Source organism: Gallinula chloropus (genome assembly GCF_964237585.1).
Source record: "Gallinula chloropus genome assembly, chromosome: 11".
In the NCBI taxonomy this organism is placed as follows: domain Eukaryota; kingdom Metazoa; phylum Chordata; class Aves; order Gruiformes; family Rallidae; genus Gallinula; species Gallinula chloropus.
In genome coordinates, this window is record NC_140096.1 from 15,325,125 (window position 1) to 15,337,154 (window position 12,030).

At 50.8% G+C, this 12,030-nt stretch overlaps 1 protein-coding gene across 2 annotated transcripts in view; it reads right to left on the bottom strand.

Annotated features, from left to right (window-relative positions):
- Positions 1 to 12,030, bottom strand: part of PCDH19 (protocadherin 19) — a gene marked incomplete at both ends in the record, with an annotated part of 56,564 nt that overhangs the window by 19,692 nt on the left and 24,842 nt on the right. The window contains 2 exons of one of the 2 annotated variants that reach the window (XM_084269212.1): positions 4,460 to 4,629; positions 7,565 to 7,623. In XM_084269212.1, coding sequence (XP_084125338.1) covers positions 4,460 to 4,629; positions 7,565 to 7,623 — 229 coding nt within the window. Of the gene's footprint in view, positions 1 to 4,459; positions 4,633 to 7,564; positions 7,624 to 12,030 lie in introns of both variants that reach the window. The other variant, XM_084269211.1, reaches the window with a different exon arrangement.

The following is a 12,030-nucleotide window of genomic DNA, read 5'->3' on the forward strand; positions in this document are numbered from 1 at the left end:
ATTGCTTAAAAACCCTCTCACTTTGATTTTAAAGCTTTTTCACTACTTTATGGCTGTGGTGACTATTTCTAACGCTGGTGCTTTTTTTTTTTTGATTAGTGTGTGTTTATTATTTTCCTATTTGCTTTTTGGTTTCTATTTTTATCTTAAAGGGCGTATCATCGGGTCAACGATTTTCCTTCTACACGCGATGGGAAGAACACTGGCCAGAGCTGGGAATCAAGTTAAGTTTGAAATCTGTTGCTTCTAACATTAAAATCACGTATTTGACATTGTTCCTTTCGGATTTCTACACCGGCAAGAGCTCCTGTGACTTACAGAGTACAAGTATGGCTCTGGCTCAAGGCAAGGGGAAAAAAGGTGATAGAAAAGATTTAAGCATATCTAGGCACATCCACACAAAGGAAACAAGCCAAACCTGCCCAAACACCGTGTATGGAAGAGGGCAAAGGGATTTAAACCAAAACACTCCCGGTATGAGCAAAACTGAGGGAAGAATAACCACCTGAATCGCAAAACGGAGCATCTAGCCTCAAAGATGCTAATTCAGGTCCTGAGGGATCTAATCAACCTCTTTGTTGAAGTAAAGATAAAACTTTTTGACAGCAAATGCTTTCTGATAAAATGGAATTTTCAATTACCCTGTGAAACATCTGGTCCGCGCTGCCATTTCCCGGGAAAAGCACCACCACACTCTGCAGTGTTGGAAAACATTTCACGCTGAGATTTCCCCACGTTGCTGGGAGGAACAGGCTTCAAGCCCTACAGCGAAGCTCCAGCAGCCGAGAGCATCACCCACCACTGTCTCATGGAGGTGATGCCGGTGGTTGGTCTACTGCCTGGCACCACCACTCACTTCACCTCCCTGTTGGGAATGGGGGGTTCCTCCAAGTGCTGGGCTCTGAGTTGGGGTTACATTGAAAATCCACCCCACGTTGTGGTGAAATAGTCCAAGATACAAAGGAGGACCCCAGGATTTACCTTCACCCTCTGACAGACTTTTCCAGCCAATCCAAAATGTTGTTAGGGTCCAACAGCCACCTCAAACCCTCCCCTTTCTCAAACAAATCCGTCTGGAAGTTCAGGCTATGAAAGGAGTGCAGACAAACTTCCAGCAGCGCTTAACACCTCCACCAATAAACAAACAATTAAATGGCACCGAGGCAATCAGGAGAGGTGGAGCAGTGCCCATGCCCGCCTTCCTTGGGTCCCATTTGGTATCAATTAGCAGGGGAAGGAAAACAATTCTGGGCGATAATGAACTCCAAATTGGGTACATATTAGAGCAATTAAAGCCATCTTTTCAACTGATGAATTTATAATCAATAATTAAGATCCTGAGGTAAAGAGGGACTGGGCAGAAGTCCTACTCCCAAAATAAGCGACATGGCTGAGCTCCAGGCAGTATTTCTGATAACCTGCTGCTGCCCACTAAAGCTTGACACCCTTCAAGCTACGGTTTGCCGTTTTGCTGGAAATCTAGGTCATTTCCAAAGGAAGAGAAAGGGCTCCTGCCAGCAGGACTGGCAACTGATGTCACTCCCACCACCCAAGAGTGGCACTAGGGCAGCAAAGCCCCCTCCAATCTGGGAGGGGGTGGTGAGCCCCAAGACCACTTGAGCCTCTGCAGTGGGTTCCTGGGGCTTCCACAGCCACGTACTCACCACCAGTGCTGGGCTCACACACTGGTGTAAGAACATGAGAGGAGCTTGGACTCATCTGTGCCAACCCCGTGCCCATCTCCTTCTGCAGGATATCCAACACCCCACTAGATGAAGACTGGCCAGACAAGCCCACATGAAACCCCACACCACCATGGAGGGATCATCCTCTACCCCCAAACTGCAAGGGTTTCTGCCAACCAGAATCTTGCCTCAGCAGATCTAGGATTACCCCCCACACAGATAAAGACTCCCCAGTTATCTGGGTGAAGTCTGAGAGCTGGTCACCCACGAAGGACCTGTGGTGGTTGTTAGAAACCGAGGTCCAAGCCCAGCAGAGCCCAGCCATGGGGGCACCTCTCTGGGCTACCAGGCAGATCAATGATATCGACAAGCCCCAGTGACTCTGGGCTTTTAATCCTCTCTGGGATGACACAAGATGTTGTTCGGGCAAGGACGGTTAGTGAAGACAAAGCATGGGGACGTGAGCTGCCAGGCTGCCCGCTGGTCACGCACTGTGTTCTCAGAGCACTGGCCAGCCCCACAGGTCCTGCACGTCCTTGGCACTGAACTTGTGTTTCCTCCCACTGCCACTCAGGCCGAAAATCAGTTAAAAATTACCATGCCAAAATGATCGCTTTAATCATGCAGGAACCGCTGCTACCACCATCATCTCAGCATCTTGATTTTCCTGATTATTTTGTGCAGTCCCTGCTCGACAAATCAGCCAAGAAAATATTCTCTTTAACCTTTTTTTCAGCTTCTGTGACAGGAACTGCTAACCTCCCCGCCTGTGCTGCCGCTCGTATTGCACCACAAGCACCCCAAAAACCTCACAGGAGAGTCCTCCACCCCCTGCTCCTCAGCACAAGGCAGTGAGGGTCCTGCACAGCAGGAGACCTGCTCCTCACCCCAGCACACCTCCCTGTCTGCCCGTGGGTCCAGCCAGATGGTAACACAGCACTGACATACCAGTTTCCTCCCCACAAAACAAAAAGCCATGAGCACCAACTCCCTAGGCATCGCGGGACTAGAAGCCAGACTCACCGGTTGCCTTCCACCATCACCTCCTAGAACTGGTCCTGATTTTTGGGGGGTATTTCACATGCAATGAGGAGTTCACATTTCAGTGGGTTGGAACTTACTTATTTCCATCAGACTCCTCCAACGAGCTCTGCCTCCAACTCATCCTCTTTAACTTATTTGCATTGTTATCTGGCTCACGACAGAGCCGGCACGCAGACTTATCAGAAATGTAATCTCTGTAAAGCCCTATCTGCAGTCCCTTGAGATTGGGCTTGGGTTGGGTTTGGTGTTTTTTTTTTTTTAATTTCGCTGAAGAAATGTGACAAAAAAAAAAATTAACAGATGTTGCTCAGACCATTCAACAGGACAGGAATCAATTATGAACATTTTTGCCTCTACAGTCATCCCTTCCTGCCGACGCGTCTTAGGAAACCCTCTCCTGATCAAAATGAAAAAGCATTTCTTTGTAATGGAAGAATAATAAATGATGGCTATCAGCCTGCTTTCTCTGACACGGCGCTGGTCTGCGGAGAATTAAACTGCCACTGTACAGTTATATAAATGTTTAATTTTTTTCATCTTCGGCCACAGTAGGGTTGTCTGGAAATACATTATCGCCGCGGATGCCATCCCTCTCCAATTAGCGTGGCTGGCAGCGTGGAATGGGTAGGTGACCTCCACGTTCCCCCTCCTCGCGGAGTCTTACAGGGTTAACTACGGCCATTTAACAGACTCTATCGAGAATTAATACAGTGATCAGCTTCTCTTCCAGAAAAAAAACCCCACATTCGGCGGCGCAGATGGCAAGTACTCTCTCTCCCCCGTTTGACTCTTTTTATGACAGCAAAACAAAGGCTTTTAATGATGTTTACCATGAATTGAATTAAACAGCTGAAGACCAGTTCATAATCACAGCGTTTTGTTTTCATATCCTTAAGTCTTTTAGCAGTGGGGCTTCCAGTCGAGCCTCAGCTACAGCTTATCTCAAGATATAGCCAAGCGCCCCGAGGCTCCCCTGCGCCCAAGCACCAAGCCGCATTCAGGCTTCTTAATTGAAAAAGACAGGATGTTTGCATAGGATGTTTGCATCCGTCAGACATTAAAAGCGACATTCGTGCCCAAGTACAAACGACGCTCGGGCTCAGCTGAACTCCTCTGACTTCTTTTTCCTCTAGCTAATACTGGTCCGGGTTGGGAGCGGGACTTCATCCCTACACATGGGGACGCAGAAGAGCTGCAACCCGCTGCCTATTCAGGGGAAAAGACACAAAACCCTCACCCACTGGCCTGAGCTGATCCCTCGTGGGATGCCTGACTAATTGCCTACACGCTCCGCTGACCTTTTGGGAAAGTTTCCTGGACGACGCCTGCGCACGAGCTCTGGAGACGGCGAGCGGAGCGCGCAGGGAAGGGTGCAGCGTCTGCGCTACGGAGAGAAGCGCCGGCAGGGACCAGCCCCAGGCACCGTGCCGGTAATTTGGGCCCTAAGCCCAACCCTGCAGCTCGCTCGCTGTCAGGCGGACACACAGTGCCTTGGTTTTCTGCCTGTGAAATAGAGGATAATCCTAACTGCTTGCTTACCTGACAGGCGTGGCGTGAAGATTAATTTCTATCTACCCAGCACACTGACAACGTGCAGCGTTATCCCCGGCAAGCACTAAGCATCCTTATTGTGCACCCACTGAGGCAGCACCAGAGACACTGGATGGGGCATGTGAAGGCTGGGAGGACGGACGGTGGGCAGCTCCCCAGGGCGCACGGTGGTGACTCACCTTGCTCAGGGCCCTGGGACCCCATGGAGGGGACGCTGGTGTTCAGCACGTCGTTGACAGCCGTGTCGCAGTAGAGACCCCGCTGCACATCGTGCTCGCTGTCCGTCTGGTCGCTCTCCTCGTGGCCGCTGTCCTTCAGACTGTTCCCCTCCAAGTCCTTGAACGTGGAGCTGCTGAGGGAGACACAGTTGTGACTTACTGCGTGGGACAAGATGGCACTCCCCCACCCCTCCAACCAACACTGCGCAAGACCTGCGGTGGTGGCACGGCCAGCACCACTCAGCCTTGCACCACGCAGGGAACCCCAAGACCCATCAGCAGGGCTCGACTGCTCCCCCAGCAGACAGCTGGCAAAAGGGGCTCCGGGAGGGCACCCCAAAACACAGCCTCGCAGGTGGCTCCTGCCCATGTTAGCCTGTGGATCAAGCTGCTGTGGTAGCTTGGAGGCTGAGAGCACAGCAGTATAGGAGAAGAGAATATATACATTAGATGAGCTGCTTCTATAACCATCATATTGAAGACAGACAGGACCAAACCCCTAAATTTTTAGGTTATAGGCCAAATCCTAATCACTTAAAGATTGAAAACAAGTCCCCCTAGAAATGGGCATTTCTATCCACTATGATGATACCATTCATGTTTTTAAAACTAACCCGGTGCTTCTGGGACCGGTTCTCGTAGCTTTAAGGAGATGTAATAGCCAGTGGAGCACCCTGACATCTCCTGCGAGGAGCCACTGCTGGCGGAGACCCCAGGGCACCCCAGTTCCAGACAGCAAGCTCTCCGCTGGGACCCTCGGAGGCTGGAGGACTTTCATCTCTGGCTGCTCTGGGGACCCTCCTGCTGCTTGCCGCTGCCCTGCGAGGGGATGCCCCATGCCGCCCGGCTGCGGCAACCCCCAGGGACATCTCCAGATGCACTTGCCCTTGGGTGTCACAGCCATTGGGGTGTCCCTGTGGCACCCACCATGTGTCTCCTTTCACAGCCAGCCTTGGCATGGGAAATCTGCACTCAACGGGGGGGAGTACCGCCTGCACCCGCGGCCCCCAAACTTTCTCGCTGGCTGATTCAGTGTGAAACGCCAGTGGAAGAAGCGGCCTGTGCTTCAAAGCCCCAAAGGGCTGGAGATTTTCATTACTTTGAAAAGCCCTTTTGCGTCTCCACGGAAACCAAGCAGACCACCTACCATCTGATGCTTTGCAAAAGCACGCGAGGGGGGAGCTCGGAATACATATAAATTGGTAAACCTTCAAACATTACCTTTTAAATAAAGATGTCCCTGTTGAAGCCACCGGCTTTGATTCCGAGCAACATCAAAGAATTTTAAGTTAAGAAAGCACTACAAATCTACAATTCATTTGTGTGTGCGCAGATGAGCAAGAGAGGCAGGCAGACAACACAGGAGAAGTACAAATAGATTAATTAAAGTGCTGGGTTTGAGGAGATTCGCTCACCAAAAATAGAAGAGCTACAACATCTTCATAAAGGCAAAGGATGAAAATGATGCCACAGGATGTTACAGACAATATTTTTTTGTTCTTAGATGTCTGCCCAACGTTCCCAGCACCCGTCGTACTTAAGATATAAGACAAAAGTCGGAAGCGAGGGGAAACGCGGTCCTACACGGAGCTGCTGCTCATAATACGCAGGCAGCCCGTGTTACATCGCATTTATCTTCCCCGCAGCGAACCAGAGCGTAATGCAGCAGCCACACGACATGTCTCCACCGCTGACACTTCTCTTAAAGGATGGGCAGGTCTGGGGGGAACCGGCGGCAGCAGCAGCATTTCCCAAACAATACAGCCTGGGAGTGAGCCCTGCTGCGGCAGGCTGGAGCGCTGCTTGCCTTTATCTTAGGTGTGAACCAGGAAAGATTAATAGATTTGGGGTGGTTTTTCTCTTTTTCAGGAGGCTTGCAGACTCTCTGGTGAGGAGCGGTGTGGCGCCGGCAAGCCGTCTCTCTCTCGCAATCAAATTAGTATCGTTAAACATCATGAGCCACGCAGGCAAATATACCTGTCCTTCGCTTGCTGAACCCGAGCAGCTTTAAACAACGCGCTTGCAGCTCCCTTACTCCTTTTATTTTTAAGATGTAAACAAATGGGATCTCAGCCAGGCAGATAATTGGATTTTTTTTACTGCTCTGATCAGATCTCAGCAGTTCAGGGACGGCTCCTTCCCTCCGTTACATCCCCACTGCCAGGATGGCTTTGGCACAGCCCCCTCCGGCACAGACCCACCGGGCACAGCCACCACCACCCACCTTGGGAGAAGAGGGGAGGTGGGCAAAGAGCTGCCGGCCACCTCCTTGCCCGCATCCTGCGTGGGGAGACGGCCCTCCAGCCTTACTACGCGCCGGCCGCCTGATGAGTATTGATTGCGCTGTGTCAGTGTCTTGCCCTGCCTTGGATGGAGACGGGGAGGCAGAGGCAAGCCTGGCCTCGAGTTTAACACAGTCTGAGGGGGGTGTTCAGCTGCATAACCCCAGCTTTAACCTCCCCCAGGTGCTCGGTTAAGCTCTGAGGATGCCAGTACTTTTTCCAAAGAGTTAAATTCCCCCCAGGGTAATTGCCAGGTTGCAAGGGAACCGATGATTTCCTCTTTACCGTGGGAGAAAAAAGCCAAGCAAAGTGCTGTTTTCCCTCAGTATTCAAACTAAAACAGCGCTCATGTATCCAACCCAATTACCTACCCCCAAACGGGAATTATATATATATTTTATTTTTTTTCTTTTCCCCCGCCTCACATGGCAGGGAGATCTCCCCATCCAAATCTATCATTTTATTCCCCTCTGTTCCTATAGCATAAACTCCATGAATCCCAAAGTTGTCAGGGTAACAGCACTCCACCCAACTCACTGCAACTTCCCAGCACGAAGGAGCCAAAGAGAAGGGGGGAAAAGAAATAAAAGGACTTGCCTTTGTAGCAAACCAAGAGCAATGGGACTTAATCAGAAGTAAATACTGTTTTTAAAATCAAATGATTACTCTTGAAACGCTTTGCATATTAAAAATAAGCCAGTAGTATATAACATGGTATGGAAGAACATTAAATAATCAGGATTTGGCTGGGCAAACCCAAGTGCTTTCAAGTGAGCCTACATACCTTTTTATTAAATGAGCTCTGCTGTTCACGTAGTTGGAATCGAAGGAGTAGTTTTCAGTCTGGAAGGAGGAAAACAAAAGGGAGATGGTTACAAGTCTGATTTCCCCATGGCTGGGTAGTGCCAGGTTTGCAGAGCCGGGATGGAGCCACCTGCAAACCCCACGGGAGGGAAGGAGCATCCCAGCACAGGACAGACCCCAGTGCACAGGACAGAGCCAGGCATGGAAAACTCCCATCCCTGTCCACCTTTCCACCAAAAAAAAAACCAAAGAAAAGAAAAGAAAGGCTGGCTGGTGACCACAGAACAATTTGCAGAGAAGAAACAATGTGACTACACTCTGTTACAAAACTAATTGCTTTTAATTCCCTGATGGACTCCGTTCTGTGTGTGTCAATTTGACTGAAAGTTCAAAAGGTATTTTTCTTATTAGTGTATAATTAACATGTTAAAATATTTATTGCATAGATATGTAAATGCCAGCAAGGTAATCCCCTGCCAGAGAATTTAATGTGGGCACTTTTCTTTGTTTTACTTCACTTCGTTTGCAGAGACAGTGGGCTCTGTTAGCAATAAAAAAGCAAACAATGGGTGACATGCTTAAAAGTTGGAGAGGAATGAAAGCGGAGAGGGGGGGAAAGTTGATGGGTTTGTCATTTGCAAGCAAAACCCACTACCTTGCTCTGTAAATGAAACACCATCTTTTAACCTTGGATTATAAACCCCCAGACTTCTGGCACTCGCAGCAGGTAAGGGACAAGAAAGGGAATGGGAAGAGGGAGTAGAGAGCAGGGGGTTCCCACCCAGGAGGCCATAGTGGGAGCCGTGGGGTGGGATGCAGCAGCTGTGGGATGTGTAGGAGCTGCATGGTGGGATGCACTGGAAACCATGTGCTGGGACATGATGGGATCTGTGTAACCTGGCCAGGATCCTTCCTGGGCTCCAAGGGACCCATGAGGACACAGGTGTCTTGGGACGAGTCCATCCATCCTTCCACTCAAACCACCCCCAGGTCTGCAGGGATCCCACCTGGGCTCCCTCCCAAGTATCACCCATAGCCCAGCTGATGCTCCCAGAGCCCGGGCAGCAGAAGGAGCAGACTCTGTCCTGCCCCTCTCCTCTGGGCAGACAGCAGCATCCCCCTGGGGACAGGAACAGGGACAACCACCTGCCCCAGCAGCCCCATCTTGCCGTGGCTCCTCCTTGCCCCAACCCCACGGCTTCTCAACTTCCCAAAGAGCCGCTCTGGGATCCTATGGCCTGTTTTTGTGGCAATTATGAACATGGTAAAAATAAATGCATGCATCTTTAATGTCTCAATAAATAAAGGAAAGCAGAGTCTGCTGCTAACGTAATCACAACGGCAGGATGCAGGGAGCGGGGCTGCTGCAGCAGAGCCCAACGTGAAATCCAATCGTACCGCGGCAGAGGTTACACGGCTCTGCCAAGATAATAAAGCAAAGGCAGCGTTGGTTAAGTGTGACCTTTTCTGAAATACAGCACAATATCTAATTTACCAAACAGGAGCCTCCCAGAGAGAAACATGCAAGGAGCTGCGAGCCGGGGGAGTCGGCCTAGCACTCAGCACAGCTCGGTTATTACTTTCAGATAGTAATTACTGCTGGAGAGTCACGCAGGAGATTTACTGCACAAACTACTGGTCCCTGCAGTTCCTGCATCCTCAGTCCTGCAGCACGACTTTGATGGTTACAGCTTGGGAGTAAAAGGACAGGTGTATTTTTAAAATCCGCAACATCAAAGACTGCAAAAACCACCTGATCCTGTGTTTATCCATCAATCCTGACACTGCCATCCCAGGGGGAGGGATGTCACCCCATGATACGCCCCCCCCCAGTAGCCCCAGAGGGTGGGCAAGAGGTCCCAGCCCTGCAAACAGGCTCTGAGAGCAGCCAGGCAGGAGGGATTTGAGCCAGTTTTGGAGCAATCCCTGCTCAGTGGGGAGACCCCTTCCTCACCCTGTGCTGGCAGATGTGGGAATGGTTCCAGCAGGCCTGGAGCCTCAGCCAGCTGCAGTCCTGCATCCTCAGCCCTGCTGCCATGCTCAGCAGCAGCAGGAAACCCCCTGCACCCACCACTACTTCCATCAGCTTCTTCCCAACATGTTTGCATCCCAGCCCTGGGAAAACCGGGAGAGAAATAGGCAGGTGGGAGGACGCAGAGAGCAAATGACAATATACAGACATACATCACAGAGCATTAAAGCACGGACGCCGCACAGCCCAGGCGTCGGGGGCCAAGGGGTACCCAGGGCCATCCATGGGGAACACTCAACCGGTGCCACCAAGACTCCATCACAGGTTGAGGAAACATCTCACATGCTGCCATCGCACCTCCTGCTGCAACCCAGATGTGGCCACTGCACCAAATCCCCCTCAGACCAACATCACACTGATTCCTGAGCAAAGAGAAACGAACCCCAAATCCCATCCCGACTGAAATCATTCACCAAACCGGCTGATTCCCTGTGATTTAAGTTTGATGCAGGGGAGTAACGTGAAGACTCCCAGGTCCACGTGCCCCCATTTTCGGGACGCTCAGCACCACGTCGCTAACAAAGACACAACTCCCAAGTCCACACACAAGCCAGCAGGTTCCCGGGGGGTCGGTCACAGGATCCGTTCCCAGGCTTCAAATCCCCTGCGCCACCGAAAACAGCGCGACTAATTACTTCCAGATTTTGGATGAGGCAAGGAGTGACACGGCCACAAGGAAAGGAAATGTGCTTCCCTGGGCTGGGGGTATGCACCCTCAACGGGAGCTGCCTGCGCTGCCCGTACCAGCACGAGGGTGGGCTGCCCACACCGGCACGGTCCCCGCAGTGCACAAGGCAGCCCAGCAGTTTACGAGACCTCTCCTCAGCCGTGGGATTATCCATCAAGGTTATCTCCATGCAGGCTAGGGGATCAAAACAGAAAAATAAAAAAGAAATGAGATTTTTCATGGAGGAGGGCTGCTTTATAGCTTGCATTATTCAATCGAAGTTCACTTGATTTAATTCTAGTTCATCCTGCGAAGTGCAATCACTTTACAAACAGAGGCGAAACGACGGGGAAGGAGAACGTCTCAGACATGTCAACATTTTAATTGGGAAAGGATCCGCTCCCTCTCTTAATGAGGCCCAGAGAACAAAGTGGAAGCACAAAAAGAGAGGGAAAAAGGTAAGGCTGACTGGCGCCGATGAAAGTGTGCTCTTCATAAAGTGCATCATCGAGAGGCCAGCCCTCATCTTCTTCGTTATTTCGGCAGAAGCAAACAAACCATTGCTTTCCCACTCATCAGCATCGCTCCTGTAGAAATCAAAGGGGAGCCCAGCCTGGAGCACAGCCTTCCCTTTTCACGTCCAGAGCCAGGTACAGGAAGGACCTCCCGAACGGCGCTGCCAGTTCTTATCTCCTGCTCGTTGTAACACAAATGAAGGATGCTCAGGCTTGTTCAGGAACAGACCCTCAACCTCTGTGCTATGAATAAACAACATGTCCCAGACATCAGAAAGCACCAACTAACACCTAACATCCAGTCCACAGGCTCAGCCTGCATTTTTCTTGGAGGAGAAAAACCCTGCTGTCCTCCAGGCTCAGGATTTGCTTTCCAGATGGAGGCATGTTAGTGTCAATGCCATCAGAGAGAGAGCCCTGGCTCAGCACACAGCTTACCAGCACCTAATTTGAAAAATGCTTTTATTTAACTGCTGCCTTAGCAACACAAATATAAATATAACAACAGACACACTCGGAATCAAGCAATCAGCAAGGAAATTTTAAGCTTCCTTTTTTCACCACCCCCCCCCCCCCCCGCCCCAGTGGTTGCTTTCGTTTGAGGACTGCCTATTCCATTAAACTAATAAAAAAAACCCCAAAACAAAATCAAAAAAAGATGTACAAACATCAGTACAACTCTTCCTGACCCGGATATCAGGGAGGGGGGGTAGAGGGTGACTTCCCTGTTAGCAAATGGCCAGTTACTAACAGGGCGCTGCTCTAACGACTGCTCACTCTCTGCCTTGGAAACAGGAATAAACCCCGGAGGATCCGATGGCGGTTTAAGGGGAATTAATGCAAGTGCCAGCAGAAAGGTCAGTAGGCTGCAGAGAGTCCAGGCACGATCACCGCTGTGGACTGATGGAGAAGTAGAGGATGCTGGCTGGGGTCAGTCCCCAGGGCTGTGGGGAATGTGTCCCAGTCAGTGCCAGGAGGCTCAGATCAGCACAGACGTGTCCCTGCCAGCCTGTCCGCCTCAGGGCCGATGCCCAGGAGCTGGCTCTTTCTCACTCTTTTCTCTTCTCAGTGATGGGTTTGTGGGGGTTTTTTTCACACCAAACTCCGTGGAGGCAAAAATTCAGCTTTCCCTGACACGTCTGGATCTGGGCTCTTGAGGAGGGGTTTGCGTCCTCGGTCTGTACATCAGCCTCCTAGCAAAGTCCGTGGCCATTGGAAGCTGGACCCATCTC